The sequence below is a fragment of the Cherax quadricarinatus genome, chromosome 88, assembly GCF_038502225.1.
Source record: "Cherax quadricarinatus isolate ZL_2023a chromosome 88, ASM3850222v1, whole genome shotgun sequence".
Classification (NCBI taxonomy): Eukaryota; Metazoa; Arthropoda; class Malacostraca; order Decapoda; family Parastacidae; genus Cherax; species Cherax quadricarinatus.
The window spans coordinates 15,269,297-15,282,798 of NC_091379.1; the positions used below are offsets into that span (position 1 = coordinate 15,269,297).

Sequence of the window (13,502 nt, forward strand, 5' to 3'; positions counted from 1 at the left end):
GAGTTCGTGCACTGCACTTTCCACCTCAAGGACTCTAGTTTGGCTAACTGGTTTCCCTGAATCCTTGTATAAATGTTACCTTTCTCACACTCCAGCAGTACATCCAATAAAAACCACCATTCTCCATTTTCTCTTATCCAAGACATTTACACAGGCCTGTGGGATGCTAAAGCTCTTACAACTCAAAGCCTCCTTTACCCTCTTCCTATATGATTTTATCTCTTGTTGCCTAATGCATGAAATGACTCCCTCTCTTTCATCACTAACATTCAACAGCTCTTGAAAATATCCTTTCCATTTTGCCATTATCTCCACCTTCCCATCTTACATCTTCCCCTCTTTCACTATGAACTGTAAAGTCTATGTACTCACTCCATTTTCTTCATTTCATTGATTTCTCTCCAAAACTGTTATTTATTCTCAGTATTCTCTCATTGGCTCTCCTTTTCACTTGTACACCAACCTTTAATGTATCTTTTCCTTTCCATATATACTGCCTTCCATATTTTATCTTTGCATTGTAAAAGCCTCTCATGGGCTGACTTTTTCTCTGTTAGTTCTCTCTCTGCCTCATCATTAAATCAGTCGTTCCGTATCCCATCTGCATCCACCCTCTCATACCCACAAATCTCTGCTGCAAACTGTAGCAATGCATTCTTAAATTTACCTTGACCTCTTCATTACTTGTACTCTCTCTAGCCCATGCTTCTCACATTAGTTGCTTATATATTTCCCTGCCTCCCCCTTTAGTTTATTCACTGCTGCCAGTGTTCTGGTACTTCATATACCCCTTACTTGTACTGTTGCTACCATTAAATAATGAACTAACATATCTTTCGCTCTAAAATCATTTACATGCATATGTCTATTTTAATGTTTCGTCTAATAATACATAGTCTGGCATCATTGTACCTCACATCATATCTTGTATGCTTATTTATCTTTTTCTCAAAATAAATATTGCCCATTACCAACCCTCATTCTAGATATATTTCAATTAAGGGCCCCCATGATCACTTACCCCTGAGAGTTCAAACATTTGTACTACACCATCTGCAACAGTATTGCCCATTTTAGCAATTTAGGTTCCTACGTAATTATTCTTTCATCTTGCTCAAGACTCCCTAAGCATTAATTTAACATTTCTCAAATTTTTTCTACTCTACACTCCTCTCGTTCCCAGGTGTATAACACTTTCCATAACCCACTTCTCACATCCCATCTCTATTCTGATCCCAATAATTCTTGAAGTTAATCACTTATACCACCCCTTTTTTTTCGTATTTGATAATCTAATCTTTCCACTACTGTACTGTAATATACATTTTTTTAACACATCAGCCTTCTCCCACCAAGGCAGGGCGGCCCAGACAAAACCCAAAAGTTTCTCTTTTTAAATTTAGTAATTTATACAGGAGAAGGGGTTACTGGCCCCGTGCTCCCGACATTTTAGTCACCTCTTACAACACGTATGGCTTAGGGAGGAAGAATTCTTCCACTTCCCCATGGAGATAAGAGGAAATAAACAAGAATAAAAACTAGAAAGAAAATAAAAGAAAACCCAGAAGGGTGTGTATATATATGCTTGTACACGTATGTGTAGTGTGACCGAAGTGTAAGTAGAGATAGCAAGACGTACCTGAAATCTTGCATATTTCTTTCTCTCGACACACCGGCCGTGTCCCACCTAGGCAGGGTGGCTCAAAAGGAAAAACGAAAGTTTCTCCTTTTACATTTAGTAATATATACAGGAGAAGGGGTTACTAGCCCCTTGCTTCCGGCATTTTAGTCGCCTCTTATGACACGCATGGCTTACGGAGGAAGAATTCTGATCCACTTCCCCATGGAGAATCTTGCGTGTTTATGAGACAGAAAAAAGGACGCCAGCTATCCTACCATCATGTGAAACAATTGCAGGCTTTCGTTATACATTCACTTGGCAGGATGGTAGTGCCTTCCCGGGTGGTTGCTGTCTATCAACCTACTACCTACCAGTATATATGTTAATTTTAAGGCTGTCTGAAATGCTCTGTATAACAAGGGACTTTTTATAAAGTAGTTTATACATATCAGTTGTATACCACATTCTATTTTACTGAAATAAAGTCATTTGCTTGTTGATTCCCACTGCTAGGCTTCCCTGCATCAGAGTGCCAATCATTAAGCAATCTTTTCACTGTATGTACTATCCACTCTCCGTATATCTCTTTAACAAATTACTATACTACAATATTTAGTGTATGGTTTTTACATTCATTTCTGTTACTTTATTTTACATTATACACAGAGTTTTCATATAGTTACTGGAATTTACTTTGAATTTCTCTTCAGATTCTCTTGATATCTGACGGTGAGGTGTGGAACGTAGATCAGGTGACTCAACTGGTGGGCCGTCATGTTCATGAAACTCGGGTGTTTGCTGTGGGAATTGGTGACGGAGCTTCCACGGCTCTCATACATGGAGTGGCCAGGGCTGGTAAAGGATATTCAGAAATGGTTTTCCAACAAGATAAACTTCAACATAAGGTAAAGCTGATTGTTTTTCTGTATCTTCTTCAGCAAGATAAATCAAATGCTATGTGCAAAGTGAATCTTTTTTTACAGATGGAGTTTTGCTCTTAAGTAATGTTTTATCAAGTAATTGACTTAAAGGTCTACTTAAGGAAAACAAAGTTGTGTGTAAATTAAGGTTTGCTCTACACATAATGTCTAATTACTATATTTGTTGGCAACTCTTGCCATGCAGCATTTGATGACCTTAATTATATATGTATATAACCTCTTCTCCTGTATATATAGTGGACTCTCGACCAATGATGGCATCGATTAACGATAAATCCGACTAGCGATACATTTTAACGCAAAAATTTTGCCTCGACTAGCGCTAAAAAACTCGACCAACACTATTCATTCCGTCTGAGACGCGTCCACTTCTGGCCAGTGTTTACAAGCCAGCCAGCCACCGCAGTCGCTTCCAAGAATGCAATCGGAACATTTCATATTATCACAGCCTTTTTAGTGATTTCACCTGAAAAATAAGTGACCATGGGCCCCAAGAAAGCTTCTAGTGCCAACCCTACAGCAAAAAGGGTGAGAATTACTATGGATATGAAGAAAGAGATCATTGCTAAGTATGAAAGTGGAGTGCATGTCTCCGAGCTGGCCAGGTTGTACACAAAACCCCAATCAACCATTGCTACTATTGTGGGCAAGAAAACGGCAATCAAGGAAGCTGTTCTTGCCAAAGGTGCAACTATGTTTTCGAAACTGAGATCGCAAGTACTCGAAGATGTTGAGAGACTGTTATTGGTGTGGATAAACGAAAAACAGATAGCAGGAGATAGCATCTCTCAAGCGATCATATGTGAAAAGGCTAGGAAGTTGCATGACGATTTAATTAAAAAAATGCCTGCAACTAGTGGTGATGTGAGTGAATTTAAGGCCAGCAAAGGTTGGTTTGAGAGATTTAAAGGGAAGGGAAGTAACCCCGGAAAAGGACTTGCCACCTCAAGTCCTAATGGAAGGGGATTTCCCTTCTAAACACTAAGACCATCAACACTCTTCCCTCCTTCCATCCCATCAATCATCACCTGATCTTCAATAAAGGTAAGTGTCATGTAACTGTGCATGTCTTCTTCAGTTTGTGTGTATTAAAATTAATATTTCATGTGGTAAAAACAATTTTTTTTCATACTTTGGGGTGTCCTACACGGATTAATTTGATTTCCATTATTTCTTATGGGGAAAATTAACTTGACTAACGATAATTTTGACTAACGATTAGCTCTCAGGAACGGATTAATAGCGTTAGTCGAGGGCCCACTGTATTACCAAATTTAAAAAAAGAAACTTTTTTCTTTTTGGGCCACCCTGCTTCAGTGGGATACGGCCAGTTTGTTGAAAGAAGAAGAATTACATATATGTTGCAAGATTCTGTACGAGGCACAAGTACGCTCACACGTTGAGTATGCTCCACTTTCTTGGTTTGCCTGCCCCCCCTCTCATCTGCGACTGCTTGACAGAGTAGAGAACAGAGCAAGACGTCTCATCTCTCGCCTGGACCCATCCTGGATAGATCTGTCATTTCAGCAGAGCCTTCAACACAGGAGGGATGTGGGTGGCCTTACTGTTATGTACAAGGCCAATATTGTCAATGTATCACACTTGGATCCACTTCGAGGACAGCGTGAAACAAGCTTTTATGCCACAAGACGGACAGAAAGCAGCAACTTCACTCTGGCTGTACCCTTCTCCAGAACATCACTCCATCTGAGATCATACATACCCAGGATGACTCGAGTATGGAACACATTCGTACAGCATAATGATGTCAACGAGATAAAGTCAGTTGATCACATGAAAATGCTGGCCCACAGATGGCTCCAACTTCATCCTGTTCCCTACTTGTATGTCTCATAACAATAAAAATGCTTTCAAATGAGCTGATGTAGGTAACAGCTCTTAGCTTGTCAATAAAGTTAGGAATCCTTAACCTGTAAATAGCTTGTCAATAAAGCTAGGGATCCTTAACCTTGTCAAATCCTGTGTAAAAAAAAAAAAAAAAAAAAATGTTTCTTGCCCTTGTAGTCTTAAGGTTAAGCTTTCCTGGAATGCTCTGCATAACCATGGGCTTTCAGCATGCAATCAGTGTCACCCATTTCTGTATAAACATTGAAGTATTCTCAGCCTTACAGCCTAACAACCCTGGCTTAACTTTTTTCATTTGTTTATTTTTTTAACTCTATGTCCATCTCCCACTGAGGCAGAGTGAACTGAAAAAGAAGAAACAAAGTTTTTCTTCTTCTTTCATTTAGTGATTTATACAGATGAAGGGGTTGCTAGCCCATTGCTTCAACATTTTAGTCACCTTTTATGACCTGCATGGCTTACGGAGGAAGGATTCTTCTCCACTTAAGTTTATCTTATTAAAAAAAAGAACCATTTAGGAGAGGAACTCTATGACGACATTTTGGTCCCTACTGGACCATTGTCAAGCCTGGTTCAGGATGGATCAAATGATTATATGGTGGAATATTACTAAGAGGTGAGTGATTGTATGGTGGTATATTATGTAAACCACACATTGTAAGCTGTGCAAGGAAATAAAAAAAAATTAATTTAACCCATAAACGGTCCAAACATATATATACGTTCACTACCCCAGTGCCCCGAATATTTTGAAAAATAAAAAATTTTTTTTTTTTTATTGAAAAAAAGAGCACATTTTTCTAAGTGTTATAGGATAACAAAAAAAAATAGAGTCAGTATTTACCGAGATATGAGGCTGCAAAGTTGGCACTTGGGGATCACCTGACAGCAACATGGAGCGCTGCCGCTTGCAAAAGTGTTGCCGATATACCTTTTTTTCTATTTTTCATATTATTTTATATAATTTTTATGTTCTGATAATTACAGTTTATAGTAGTTCTTGTCATTTCATAACAAATCTTTGTTCTGACACTAGTATTAAGTACTGAAATTATACTCACATTGTCACAAACACACTGACAGGTGGACACTTACACCTGCCTTGGCCATTTACTGTTGTCTTGGAATATATACAAAGTATTTATATGTCCCAGCAATGTTTTGGATATGTGGAAGTATATAAGGAGGAGGAGGAGGAGAAGAAGAAGGAGGAGATGGAGGAGGAGGAGAAGTAGGAGGAGGAGAAGTAGGAGGAGGAGAAGTAGGAGGAGGAGAAGAAGGAGGAGGAGAAGAAGGGGGAGGAGAAGAAGGAGGAGTAGAAGGAGGTGAAGAAGGAGGTGAAGAAGGAGGTGAAGGAGGAGGAGAAGAAGGAGGAGGAGAAGGAGGAGGAGAAGAAGGAGGAGTAGAAGGAGGTGAAGAAGGAGGTGAAGAAGAAGGAGGTGAAGAAGAAGGAGAAGAAGGAGGAGGAGAAGAAGGAGGAGGAGAAGAAGGAGGAGGAGAAGAAGAAGGAGGAGGAGAAGAAGGAGGAGGAGAAGAAGAAGAAGGAGGAGAAGAAGAAGGAGGAGAAGGAGGAGGAGGAGAAGGAGGAGGAGGAGAAGGAGGAGAAAGGGGAGGAGAAGGAGGAGAAGGAGGAGGAGGAGGAGAAGAAGGAGGAGTAGAAGGAGGAGGAGAAGGAGAAGTAGGAGGAGGAGGAGGAGGAGGAGGAGGAGGAGGAGGAGGAGGAGGAGGAGGAGGAGGAGAAGAAGGAGAAGAAGGAGAAGAAGAAGGAGGAGGAGGAGGAGAAGAAAAAGGAGGAGGAGAAGAAGGAGAAGGAGAAGGAGACATAATAATAATAAAATAATAAGTTGCCTTGAAGCATGAAAAACAAAGTCCACCCCTGACAGTGACAAGATAAGGGGAGATAACATCTGATAAGATCTGACGTTTGATGAGCGTAAACAAGGAGGAGGGAGGGTGCAGCTGATAAGAAAAGATTAGATGACCATCCCCCTAGCTTTGTTTTTGCTGGTACACAAACATTTCTGTCTGTCTATTTGTCTGTCTGTCAAGCTCACTGTCTCAGAGAGCCACAAGACTGTGTCATCACCTTTACTCACATCTTCAAGCAGAGTATAGCACTTTGGCTGGATTTTTTGGGTTATCCTAGCTAATTTACACTATGTATACTTATATTTGTGTGTACCTGTGAGACAGAGATAGACAGACAGATAGAAAGAGATAGACAGAAGCAGATAGACAGAGATAGACAGGGATAGACAGAGATAGACAGGGATAGACAGAGATAGACAGGGATAGACAGAGATAGACAGGGATAGACAGAGACAGATAGATACAGACAAAGACAAAGACAGACAGAGATAGAGACAGAGAGACAGAGATAGATATAGATACAGACAGACAAACAGAGATAGAGCCAGGCCACCAGCAGCCGGCCAGCCACACAGCTGGCCACCATGCAGCTGGCCAGCCAGCTGGCCAGCCAGCTAGCCAGCCAATCAGTCAGTCAGTCATCCAGCCAGGCAGCCAGCCAGCCAGCCTGCCAACCAGCCAGCCTGCCAGCCAGCCAGAATTGTTTCTCTTGACTTAGGGCATTGGTTATAAGACATTCTGAAAGGGTTTTGCACAAATATCACACATGGGTTATTATCGAGGTTTTTTGATATTTCCTTGACCACTTGTGGCCACATCCACCTCAAAGCCACTAAACTCAGGGTCAAAAATCACTTTCCTCTTAAAATGGGGGTGCTAATACTACATGACATCAGTGAATCCCAGGTATTTGCTGTGCTGTTTGCTCTAGCTGGCACTCATTTGAACTGGTGCTCCCACAAGATACTAAGTGGTCCCAGATTTTTTTAATACCACGCACACTGAGTGTTAGGACCCATTCTATGCTGACAAGGCATCTCAGGCCAATCATGCCAAATTTGAAGGCAGGAAAAATAAAACGTATATATACGTTTGGGGCACTAGCGGCAAAAACATATATTAAAACGTATATATACGTTTGGACCGTTTACGGGTTAATTACTAAGAAGTGAACAAGTGTGTGGTGGCATATTGCTATAATGAATGATTGTGTGGTGGAATATTAAGTGAAGGGTCATTCAATGGTCACTGTTTTTTTTATTTTTTATTATCACACTGGCCGATTCCCACCAAGGCAGGGTGGCCCGAAAAAGAAAAACTTTCACCATCATTCACTCCATCACTGTCTTGCCAGAAGGGTGCTTTACACTACAGTTTTTAAACTGCAACATTAACACCCCTCCTTCAGAGTGCAGGCACTGTACTTCCCATCTCCAGGACTCAAGTCCGGCCTGCCGGTTTCCCTGAACCCCTTCATAAATGTTACTTTGCTCACACTCCAACAGCACGTCAAGTATTAAAAACCATTTGTCTCTATTCACTCCTATCAAACACGCTCACGCATGCCTGCTGGAAGTCCAAGCCCCTTGCACACAAAAACTCCTTTACCCCCTCTCTCCAACCTTTCCTAGGCCGACCCCTACCCCGCCTTCCTTCCACTACAGACTGATACACTCTTGAAGTCATTCTGTTTCGCTCCATTCTCTCTACATGTCCGAACCACCTCAACAACCCTTCCTCAGCCCTCTGGACAACAGTTTTGGTAATCCCGCACCTCCTCCTAACTTCCAAACTACGAATTCTCTGCATTATATTCACACCACACATTGCCCTCAGACATGACATCTCCACTGCCTCCAGCCTTCTCCTCGCTGCAACATTCATCACCCATGCTTCACACCCATATAAGAGCGTTGGTAAAACTATACTCTCATACATTCCCCTCTTTGCCTCCAAGGACAAAGTTCTTTGTCTCCACAGACTCCTAAGTGCACCACTCACTCTTTTCCCCTCATCAATTCTATGATTCACCTCATCTTTCATAGACCCATCCGCTGACACGTCCACTCCCAAATATCTGAATACATTCACCTCCTCCATACTCTCTCCCTCCAATCTGATATTCAATCTTTCATCACCTAATCTTTTTGTTATCCTCATAACCTTACTCTTTCCTGTATTCACATTTAATTTTCTTCTTTTGCACACCCTACCAAATTCATCCACCAATCTCTGCAACTTCTCTTCAGAATCTCCCAAGAGCACAGTGTCATCAGCAAAGAGCAGCTGTGACAACTCCCACTTTGTGTGTGATTCTTTATCTTTTAACTCCACACCTCTTGCCAAGACCCTCGCATTTACTTCTCTTACAACCCCATCTATAAATATATTAAACAACCACAGTGACATCACACATCCTTGTCTAAGGCCTACTTTTACTGGGAAAAAATTTCCCTCTTTCCTACATACTCTATCTTGAGCCTCACTATCCTCGTAAAAACTCTTCACTGCTTTCAGTAACCTACCTCCTACACCATACACTTGCAACATCTGCCACATTGCCCCCCTATCCACCCTGTCATATGCCTTTTCCAAATCCATAAATGCCACAAAGACCTCTTTAGCCTTATCTAAATACTGTTCACTTATATGTTTCACGGTAAACACCTGGTCCACACACCCCCTACCCTTCCTAAAGCCTCCTTGTTCATCTGCTATCGTATTCTCCGTCTTACTTTTAATTCTTTCAATAATAACTCTACCATACACTTTACCAGGTATACTCAGCAGACTTATCCCCCTATAATTTTTGCACTCTCTTTTATCCCCTTTGCCTTTATACAAAGGAACTATGCATGCTCTCTGCCAATCCCTAGGTACCTCTCCCTCTTCCATACATTTATTAAATAATTGCACCAACCACTCCAAAACTATATCCCCACCTGCTTTTAACATTTCTATCTTTATCCCATCAATCCCGGCTGCCTTACCCCCTTTCATTTTACCCACTGCCTCACGAACTTCCCCCACACTCACTACTGGCTCTTCCTCACTCTTACAAGATGTTATTCCTCCTTGTCCTATACACGAAATCACAGCTTCCCTATCTTCATCAACATTTAACAATTCCTCAAAATATTCCCTCCATCTTCCCAATACCTCTAACTCTCCATTTAATAACTCTCCTCTCCTATTTTTAACTGACAAATCCATTTGTTCTCTAGGCTTTCTTAACTTGTTAATCTCACTCCAAAACTTTTTCTTATTTTCAACAAAATTTGTTGATAACATCTCACCCACTCTCTCATTTGCTCTCTTTTTACATTGCATCACCACTCTCTTAACCTCTCTCTTTTTCTCCATATACTCTTCCCTCCTTGCATCACTTCTACTTTGTAAAAACTTCTCATATGCTAACTTTTTCTCCCTTACTACTCTCTTTACACCATCATTCCACCAATCGCTCCTCTTCCCTCCCGCACCCACTTTCCTGTAACCACAAACTTCTGCTGAACACTCTAACACTACATTTTTAAACCTACCCCATACCTCTTCGACCCCATTGCCTATGCTCTCATTAGCCCATCTATCCTCCAATAGCTGTTTATATCTTACCCTAACTGCCTCCTCTTTTAGTTTATAAAACTTCACCTCTCTCTTCCCTGATACTTCTATTCTCCTTGTATCCCATCTACCTTTTACTCTCAGTGTAGCTACAACTAGAAAGTGATCTGATATATCTGTGGCCCCTCTATAAACATGTACATCCTGAAGTCTACTCAACAGTCTTTTATCTACCAATACATAATCCAACAAACTACTGTCATTTCGCCCTACATCATATCTTGTATACTTATTTATCCTCTTTTTCTTAAAATATGTATTACCTATAACTAAACCCCTTTCTATACAAAGTTCAATCAAAGGGCTCCCATTATCATTTACACCTGGCACCCCAAACTTACCTACCACACCCTCTCTAAAAGTTTCTCCGACTTTAGCATTCAGATCCCCTACCACAATTACTCTCTCACTTGGTTCAAAGGCTCCTATGCATTCACTTAACATCTCCCAAAATCTCTCTCTCTCCTCTGCATTCCTCTCTTCTCCAGGTGCATACACGCTTATTATGACCCACTTCTCGCATCCAACCTTTACTTTAATCCACATAATTCTTGAATTTACACATTCATATTCTCTTTTCTCCTTCCATAACTGATCATTCAACATTACTGCTACCCCTTCCTTTGCTCTAACTCTCTCAGATACTCCAGATTTAATCCCATTTATTTCCCCCCACTGAAACTCCCCTACCCCCTTCAGCTTTGTTTTGCTTAGGGCCAGGACATCCAACTTCTTTTCATTCATAACATCAGCAATCATCTGTTTCTTGTCATCTGCACTACATCCACGCACATTTAAGCATCCCAGTTTTATAAAGTTTTTCTTCTTCTCTTTTTTAGTAAATGTCTACAGGAGAAGGGGTTACTAGCCCATTGCTCCCGGCATTTTAGTCGCCTCATACGACACGCATGGCTTACGGAGGAAAGATTCTTTTCCACTTCCCCATGGACAATAGAAGAAATAAAGAAGAACAAGAGCTATTTAGAAAAAGGAGAAAAACCTAGATGTATGTATATATATATATGCATGTGCGTGTCTGTGAAGTGTGACCAAAGTGTAAGTAGGAGTAGCAAGATATCCCTGTTATCTAGCATGTTTATGAGACAGAAAAAGAAAACAGCAATCCTACCGTCATGCAAAACAGTTACAGGTTTCTGTTTCACAGTCATCTGGCAGGACGGTAGTACTTCCCTGGGTGGTTGCTGTCTACCAACCTACTACCTACGCTGTTTTATTTGAAGCAAGTATGCTATCAGAATCCTAGCTGCTAATGCATATGGTGTGCATTTTGCCACATACATCTTTATACTCATAAGGTGCACAGATGAAAATTTGCACACTTTTTTTTTGGACAATTTCGCAAACTAAAAATACTGTATCTCCATTGTAAAACTTATTAATCATTGCACACTTTAAATTCTAAATTACATGTGTCATCCAACTCAGCTGAGCAGCTGTCTTCCATATTGACCTTAATGTCAGATCAGAGATGGTTGCTGTACTTCTGGCAGTATTGAAGTTGTGTTGTGGAGTAAACTTCTGTTGGAACAAACTTTTGTTTTAAAACTTTATAAAACTCCATTAGAGCAAAACATTGTCCCAGTAAAAGCTTGTTCTTTTTGCAGTGTGACTTTTCTTCAGTGCCCTAAATCTCCACCTGCTCTAGGATTGACCCATAAATGGTCCAGGCAGATCTATGTTCACATGTGTAGTGCTCCAAAAGTAGATTACGTTTTTTTTACATATTTTCAAATATATATATAAAAAAAAGTAGATCAAAGTTTTTTTACACATTTTCAAATGTAAAAAAAAAAAAAAAGAAGATCTACTTTTTTTTACATACTTTCAAATGTTGAAAAAACGTATATATACGTTTGGACCATTTACGGGTTAAACATGGGTCCTTTGGTTGTGAGCTGAAGGCACTACACTGATCTAGAAACTGCCTAGTTTCTCACTATGATACTTGTTGACTGTTCTGCCTTCAAGTCACCTGTTTTTTTTTATATGGTCCTCCTAAGTTCTTGCCTATGGTTGGCCTTAAAACACACTTTAGTTTAGTATTTCTACTTACGGGACTCCTTATGGGGTTTTTTTTTGATGGCAGGGAAAAGTTCTAAATCCAAGGAATTAGTTACTCTTCATTTCATCAGATCAAACTTGATTCCCTCCCATTTCTTAATTAGTCTTACTGCTGTTGGTTTAGTAATTTCAGATGGATGTAATGATGATTTTGTATCTTTTTACAATAGAACTTACCTGTTGTTATTGGTCATTTTCAGGTAATGGGACTGGTGAACTCTATGGTACAGGAGAGTGTACAGGACGTGAGGGTCACTTGTGAGGTGGAACCCACCAGCAGAGTTACACTCCTCCCCAAAGTTCCACCTGTTATCTTCGGTGGTCAGCATCTGGTGTTATACACTAGGCTGCCTCCTACTACCACTGTAAGTCTGCAAGAGTAACTTGTGGCCATAGGAAATGGTGGAGGAAGAACAGACAATTTTTTAAATTTTTATTATGTAATAAATGCTTCTCTCTCTCTTTTCCTCTCCTTATGAGGTCATAAATTAGCCGCCAAACAGAACCTCATCCAACACTGTTTTCAATGTACTTTTCATAACTCTGAATTTCAGCAAGGCTTCAGTCCTTAGTGTAGATAGTACATTTAGTTTCTGAAGTATTTAATCAGCTTTTACAGTACATTTGACTTGTGTACTCTATGTATTCCTGTACTTGATGCTACGTGACTCATTTAGATTTTATGCTTTCTTGCAAATATAATGCTGTAATAACCATCTGATACAGGTGAAGGAAATAAGCATCAAGGGCAACATTGGATCAGCCGAGCTGAGTATTAGCATCCAGGGCAGTGACATTGTCATGGTTCATGACACAGAGATGAGTCTTCACCGCCTGGCAGCACGAGCACAGATCAACCAGTGGCAGCTGGATGAAGAAGGTTGGTATGCCTTCTTAGCATTCTTATTAAGCATTACTATTAAAGATAGTCACAGACACAAGCACTGATTTATTTAGATGTGTATATACAATAGTCTTTTGCTTATATTGATCTCACAAATACAATAATGATTTTGTGGTGATTTCTAGCTTAAGTCCCCTCAAGGCTGCCATCATGACTCAGCTAGAGTTCACTACAGTCATGCTGGTGGGAGATTCATATGTAAAAATTTGCATTTGTGGTCACAATGGTGACCCATTCTAACTTACTATAGATAAGAGGTTACTAGCCCCTTGCTCCCGGCATTTTAGTCGCCTCTTACAACACGCATGGCTTACGGAGGAAGAATTCTATTCCACTTCCCCATGGAGAAAATCTATATATATATATATATATATATATATATATATATATATATATATATATATATATATATATATATATATATATATATATATATATATATATATATATATATATATATATATATATATATATATATATATATATATATATATATATATATATATATATATATATATATATATATATATATATATATATATATATATATATATATATATATATATATATATATATATATATATATATATATATA

At 39.7% G+C, this 13,502-nt stretch overlaps 1 protein-coding gene across 3 annotated transcripts in view; it reads left to right on the plus strand.

Moving 5' to 3' along the window:
* LOC128698456 (von Willebrand factor A domain-containing protein 5A) overlaps nucleotides 1-13,502 on the plus strand; it is a 102,333-nt gene that overhangs the window by 48,073 nt on the left and 40,758 nt on the right. For all 3 annotated transcript variants that reach the window (XM_070103998.1, XM_070103999.1, XM_070104000.1), the window contains exons 11-13: nucleotides 2,332-2,526; nucleotides 12,204-12,368; nucleotides 12,730-12,883. In XM_070103998.1, coding sequence (XP_069960099.1) covers nucleotides 2,332-2,526; nucleotides 12,204-12,368; nucleotides 12,730-12,883 — 514 coding nt within the window. The remainder of the gene's footprint in view (nucleotides 1-2,331; nucleotides 2,527-12,203; nucleotides 12,369-12,729; nucleotides 12,884-13,502) is intronic.